A 6,433-nucleotide genomic window follows, 5' to 3' on the forward strand; every position below is an offset into this window, starting at 1 on the left:
CTCACTGAGAGCACTGTCTTACAGATGAAGGACTCACTCATCAACCTTCAGAATGGCATCAGGTCCCGAGACTACACATCTGAAAGCGACGAGAAGAGGAACCGCTATCATTGACAAGGCAGGACCAGGGGTGGCTGCAAGAGGCCTGTGCAATACATGTACATAGACCCTATAAATATATATATAAATATATATATATATACAGAATATAAATATATATTATATACAGATTTTAAAAAATGAGATAATGCCTATGTACCAGGGAGAAGGAGCGGGAACTCCCGCCCCCTGTGCCGGCCAGAGCAGCGTTTTCCCTCCACTGTGGAGGGACCGAGGAGGGCAGGGACCACCTCTCAGCACCAACCTCCCCTGACCCTCCTCTTCCCATCTTCTGTTCCTCACCCCTTCCCTTGCTGGCCATTCTTGGCCCTTAGAAGGGAAATGTGGCTGAGCCAAAGTTAATGCCTGTGAAGACCCTTGGGTCTTCAAAGACGTTCCAAGAGGGCATTGCTTACGGTGCTTCATTCCCTAACCCTCTTTTGATTTGTCTCTAGAGTAAAAGAGAACCTGTTCTCCCCCCCCACCCAGTGCTTCCCCAGGCCTTCTCTTGGGAACAGGAAGAATGGAGAGGGCAGGAGCCCCATCCAAAGTCCCCCAGGAGACCATTGGTTAGGACCACTCTGAAAGCCAGGTGGCGAGGACTGTGAAGAGGCTGCATTTGTGGGCCTGGGCTGTGGGGCTGCAGGCTCCTCAGCTCTGGCATCTGAAGGGAATTCTCCTCAGCCACCCCCACACCTTCTTCTGTCCTGAGTAGGTTGTGGAACCCACAAGGGCTGGGACTTTCTAACTCTCCCACTCCCTTTTTCTCTGCTCTTCTCCCAGGCTGGCTCTGGAGAAGTGTCACTTTTTAGTGCCTAAAGTCCTATTGTTTCTCTGTGCCCTAAGAGCACATTGTTTCTTAGCCAGGGTGGAGCCTTTTTGACCTTGTTTAAAAAAAAAAAACAAAACAAAACAAAACAAAAAACAAAAACCTCTTTTAGTGGTTATATAAACCAGTCAGGTCTGTGGCTCTAATTCTTTCCCTTTGAGCTGTGAGTTTGATGTCCAGGGTAAGTCAGGGTGTCCTAGTCCCTCCAGGCTTTAGGAGACAGAGATCATTCTAGAAACATGGATTACAGGGCTTGCCCAGAATTTCATATGAGTAGTGAGCACAGTAGCCAAGCCACTGAGAGGGCTAATAGCATCCTTAACTTTTGGTAAAGAACCAGTGATCGCAATAGAGGCAGTTGTGCGGGGAAAATGTGTGAGCCACCAGAGGGAGGATTTGGCACAGATGCGTATGTTTGGTTAGGGAGAGGCCACCTCAGTTCTGTTTCTCAGGTTTAAGAGTGGCAGCTCTGATGGGTATGTGTGTGCAAATCTCTTTATAATCTCTGGCCCCAATGAGCTATAAAGTCACCAAGAAATAAAAGGAAGATGCTATGTTAGGAACTTGAGCCAGTCAGGGCCTGGCCTTCTTAATGTTTGCCCATCAGGACTCAGGCTTTTACATGATCTCAAGGGGCCCTTCTGGGCAGATTCATCATCCTCCCTTAGAGTGTCTCCTGCTCTTCCATCAGATGACTCAAGGACCCCTGCCAGCCCCAGGCAGAGCTCATGTTGGTCCATAGTAGTAAATAAATACTTCCAGGTTCTCTGAGCTGGCCACTTCTCAAGTCCAGAGGAAATCAGAACCACAGATTTCCCAGAGCATCGGTACAAAGGGAGCAAGACGGTGCTGGTTACCGATGCCAAAGAGAAAGTTACCTTCTCCTCTTAGCATTGTCAGAGCATTCCATCTGAGCAGTGAAAGAAAGAAAGACATTGATATTGCAGTGTTCTGGAGTATAGGCCTTGGTGTTTCTTGAAGGGCAGAATCAGAAAATCAGATGTAACCCTGGATCAACCTCTGATGACGGGAGAAGAAGGCTCAGTGCCTAGCTAGCATCACTAGCGCTCTTCCGGGAAAGCAGGGGTGAAGAAATGCATTCAGTGTTCCTTTAGAGTAGGGTTTTGAGGGCTTTGCTGGTGATGATCTAGACCCACGAGCCCTGAGACAAAGAAGGGAGAATGGTCCCATTTGAAATGGCTAGGCAGTTTCCTCTTGGAATAGCCAGAAGCTAAAAGTATTCCCAGAAACTTTTTGAAAACAAAATTGGAAACTCCAAATTTATTGCATTTGTCGTTATTTACTTATTCAGATGAATTCAAAGGTATTCACTGGGGGTGGTGAGGAGCCAAGTAAAGTAACAGAAGAAGCCCTGACCACAGAGAGCTGCTTTTCTTTGGCCCGCAGGATCATTTAGAGAGGAAAACCCCTGATTGGTCCTAGAGAGCCTTCTGTTTTCTGATGGACCCAGATGATATATGTGTGAGGAATAGCCTCCAGGATACTAGCTTTCCTGTGAGTTGCTTTTGTCTTAGCTTGGGCTTTTAAACCAGGAAGAAACCAACAACTGGGTTTGTTCCCAAACACAACCCCCTCCCCACCCTTAGTCAATACTTTGTGAGAGAGAAGGGAACTCACCCTTTAGCAACCAAAGCAAGTGCCCTGGACGATAGCCCAGCAAATAGCTAGCTGTCTGCAGGAGGTCATGGAAGCTGGCATGCCTTTGGTGCCTTCTTCCAGCTGGCAGGTTTTCTCTGTTTGTCCGTTGTAGATATGTATTGATCTTTCTGTATGGATCTGTAGGCAAGACAGTCAAGTGCTTTCACTGGACCAAGAGTGGCGAGATCTGGGCTTGAGTCTTGACTGTGCTGTTGGAAAGTTGTGCGGCCTTGGTTAAGTCACCGTCACCGAGCTTCACCATCCGCTTGTCACAGAAGAGGATCAGCAAATGACCTCTAATGTGGGGTCTAAGTTTGACCTTGACTCCGAGATTAGACCAGAGACTAGTGAGATGTGGAGTTCCCAATTCTGAAAACTGTCCCGCCAGGGCAGGTGAGCTTCGCTCTTGACTAGGAGGTCTAGGGGGGTCCCAGTGGCAGGGATAGCCTTGCTCAGCGTTAACACAGGAGAATGTTCCTTCCTCCTTTGGCCTAGGTTTAGTTTGGAGTTGGTTTATGCTTAGAGGAGGATAACGGCAAGAAGTGTATCATTTTGGACCAAGTCCATCTTCCATCTCCAGGCACTGTGAATCCTCTCTACTGTTCATACTCCTTTCTCACTGACGGAAGACACAATGGGAAGAAGCCATTCCCAGCTCTAGAACTTGTGTTTTGCTCAGCCAAAACCCTGATGTGGTTTGCATAAATTAGGAAACTTTTGCTAAAATCCTTGGCTTGCCTTTGGGCCCTGGCATCAAGGAGTGGGGAGCACCGGGAAACCTCAAGGAAAATTTGCCACAAGTGGATTCTCTCCTTGTCCATAGCCCCTCACCTATGCTGGGACTGGCCTACTGTTATCATAGGCACCATCTGTAAGATGAGGTGTTGGGGACATGACTGGCTAGGGGAAGACTCTTTCTGGACAGTTGTGCTCCCAGAAGGGTCCTTTCTGGGCCATACCATCCCGCTTCCTTTAGCTCTGCAGGGCAGCCAAAGCCAGCCCTTCTCTCTAGGGCCTAGGAGAAATAGCGCTCTTCTCTCTTCCCCCAGGTGGCAGGGCTGTGGTGGCCCTTCCTACACACCTGGACTCTGCCTGCCCTCTCCAGGACTCTCTCCCTCACCCCAACCCCACCCCTGCCTCTAAGCTATGGGGCAATCAGTCCCATTTTCCCTTTGCTGTTCTCTACTCTGGTCCCTCCGCCCTCGCCTCACTCCAGCAGGCTGGCCCTACTCCCTTCCATCTCCGAGTCTTCTTCCAGAAGATGCATTTGGGTCTCAGAGGAGTGTTTTCTGGAAGGCCATCTTTCCACATCCCTGCATTCCTGATGTGAGTCAGGGATTTGCACTTGGTGTAGAGAGCCTCCTCTCCCATCTCTCTGCCCCACCTTGTTACCTCACTCCTGCTCCAGCCATTGTGATGGGCTCAGCCAGCCACCTGTTCTGATGTGCCGTGCAACAGCTCAGGGGTCTTGTGACTTGGAGGTCCTCAGCAGGCCTGGGAGCCCGGATTGGAGCCTTGGCTGCCGGTGAGATGCACTTACCTGCCAAGATTTGCTGATGCCAGACGATCTCCCCAGCATGTGAATGCTAAATGGACATTGTCATCTCTGCCCTTTGGTCCTCCTTGCTTCTCTCAATACAATAAGACACCTCAGAAGCAAAATGGCGGCCCTTGCTCCAGGCAGGACATCCGGCCGTCTGGGGAGTTGGCCCTGGGCTTCTGTGTTGTGTGCAAAGACTGCACAGTCACTTTTGCCAACAAGAATGTGTGGCACCCCACATTTCCTCACCTTGCACTCTAGGGCCAGACCACTCTCTGCATGGACCAGACCCCCAAACCCATGGTGCTTTTTTTCTCCCCTCACTCAACCTAGACCCTGAGGTGGGGAGGGATGGATCAGAGGCCATAGTGGCCCCATGCATATTCCCGACATGGGGTGGAATAGGGTGAGGTAGAGGGAGCAGCACCCAGCACCTGCACTGGACCACAAGTGGGAAAGAACACGGGTTGCTTGCAGTTGAGTTGTCTGGCCGTCTGTATTGGGATCGATAACTGTACTTTGCCTGGCGCTGTGCGCAAGGTCTGAAAACTTCCTGCTAGTCCCTAGAAACATACAAGGCTACCCAGCCAAATCTTAATGTAAAGTAGCTAGAGCCATGGAAGTCCAGTCTGAATTAAAGGAAAAAAGTATTGAATTACAAATAATAAATGGTTGTGTGTGTTTATTGCTTGGTCCATCGGGAGTCCTCATCCCCAGGGTTTATGATGTCCCTAGATAGGCTCAACAGCAAGGCATGAAGTCATGTGTTGCCCACATACAAGCCTCCATCTTAGGAAAGGAAACAGCCTGAAATAATGGAATGGCTAGGTTTCTGAGTTTTTGTTTTTTATTTAGTAAATGCTAGTTATTATTTCTGACACGTTCATACAGGCTTACAAAGTGTATTGCGGTCGTATCCATCCCCATTGCCCTCTCTTATCTCCCTCCTACCCGTGCTTGTTCCCCTCCTTCCTTCATGTATTTTTGTAACTCACTGGGTTTAATTAGGTTGTTTATATAAGCACAGGAAGGAGGGCTGCTTGCTGGAGCCAGAGCAACTTGTTAGGGGTTACACCACTGAGGAAAACTCCTCACTCTCCTCAGGAGACCCTCAGAGAGGGGTAGGACCTCATGAGCTGATACCCCAACCACGATAGAATGAATGGCCCAGTCCTGCTTAGGCCTTAAACAACTGCTGTGTCGTCATGATCAATGATCAGACGGTGCTCATTTCTATCCTCTGGATCCTACACTCGTTCTACCCCTTCAGTATTCCAGGAGGCATGGAGGAGGAGAGTTTTAACTGTCCTACCTGAGCACACACTCATGTGTCACTCTTAACCATTAGTGTGGCCATGAGTCCCATCTATCATTTCGATCGTCAGTGTTTAGGGATAATGTCTTTTATAAAGAAGTGCATGTATGTCACTTAGTATGAGAGCTGGAATTGTACTACAATAATTTTAGTCTTTACCTATTTTAAAAAGATTGATTTTTAATTCTGTATATATGTTCATGTCTGTGTGTGCTTGTGAATACTGGTGCTTTCAGAGGACAAGAGAGGGTATCAGATCTCCAGGAGCTGGAGTTACCAGGACATGGGTACTGGGAACTAAACTGGGGCCCTCCTGAAGAGCCACAAGCACCTTTGACCACTAAGCCATCTCTCCAGCCATGTTTTTAGTCTTAACCAGCATATCATTCTGAGAGTTGTGGTGGAACTGGGTGTGGTGGTGCACTTGAAAGGCGGGTGGATCTCTGAGTTTGAGGCCAGCCTGGTATATAGAGCAAGTTCCAGGACAGCCAGGATTACACAGAGAAACCTTTGCCTCCCCTTAAACAAAACCCCACAACCGATTTTGCTGGACTGAATCCTCACATTTCTTGTTATGCTTTTCTCTTTAGGGGCTCTCGCCCCTGTTAGGAAGCTAGGTACTGGAAGATGGTGTTGCCTTGATGCTCCTCCCTAAACGGGAAGCCCCCCCCCCCAAGTCTTCCCTACATTAGATCTGCCTTGCAGTCGGCATCTCCCCACCTGGTTAGGGAATGTGTGATGCCAGATCCCACATCCAGCATGGTTAGCTCAAGACTTTGGAGTACTTTTCATTTCCTAAGGTTAGTCTCCTCTGTGCAGGAAGTGGGGCAGATTGCATGCTAGGTGAGAGGCAGAGTGGGCAGCAGACGCACGTTTGTGAGCAGAGCAGACCCGGAGCGTGTGGTCTTCAGAGACACTTTATTGACATGAACAGAGAGTTTACTGGAATTGTGGGCCTATGCACAAGTGTGTACACACACACATACACACA

At 48.9% G+C, this 6,433-nt stretch overlaps 1 protein-coding gene across 9 annotated transcripts in view; it reads left to right on the forward strand.

Moving 5' to 3' along the window:
• Positions 1-4,855, forward strand: part of Gramd1b (GRAM domain containing 1B) — a 174,052-nt gene extending 169,197 nt beyond the window's left edge. For 5 of the 9 annotated variants that reach the window (XM_050133482.1, XM_050133484.1, XM_050133486.1 and 2 more), the window contains one exon: positions 25-4,808. In XM_050133482.1, the coding sequence (XP_049989439.1) occupies positions 25-114 (90 nt within the window). In that variant the 3' untranslated portion in view covers positions 115-4,808. Of the gene's footprint in view, positions 1-24 lie in introns of all 9 variants that reach the window. The other 4 variants (XM_050133480.1, XM_050133481.1, XM_050133489.1 and 1 more) reach the window with 3 other exon arrangements.
• The last annotated feature ends 1,578 nt before the right edge of the window (positions 4,856-6,433 follow it).

This window comes from Alexandromys fortis, unplaced genomic scaffold, assembly GCF_014885135.2.
Source record: "Alexandromys fortis isolate MF-2015 unplaced genomic scaffold, M_Fortis_MF-2015_v1.1 scaffold_231, whole genome shotgun sequence".
Lineage (NCBI taxonomy): Eukaryota > Metazoa > Chordata > Mammalia > Rodentia > Cricetidae > Alexandromys > Alexandromys fortis.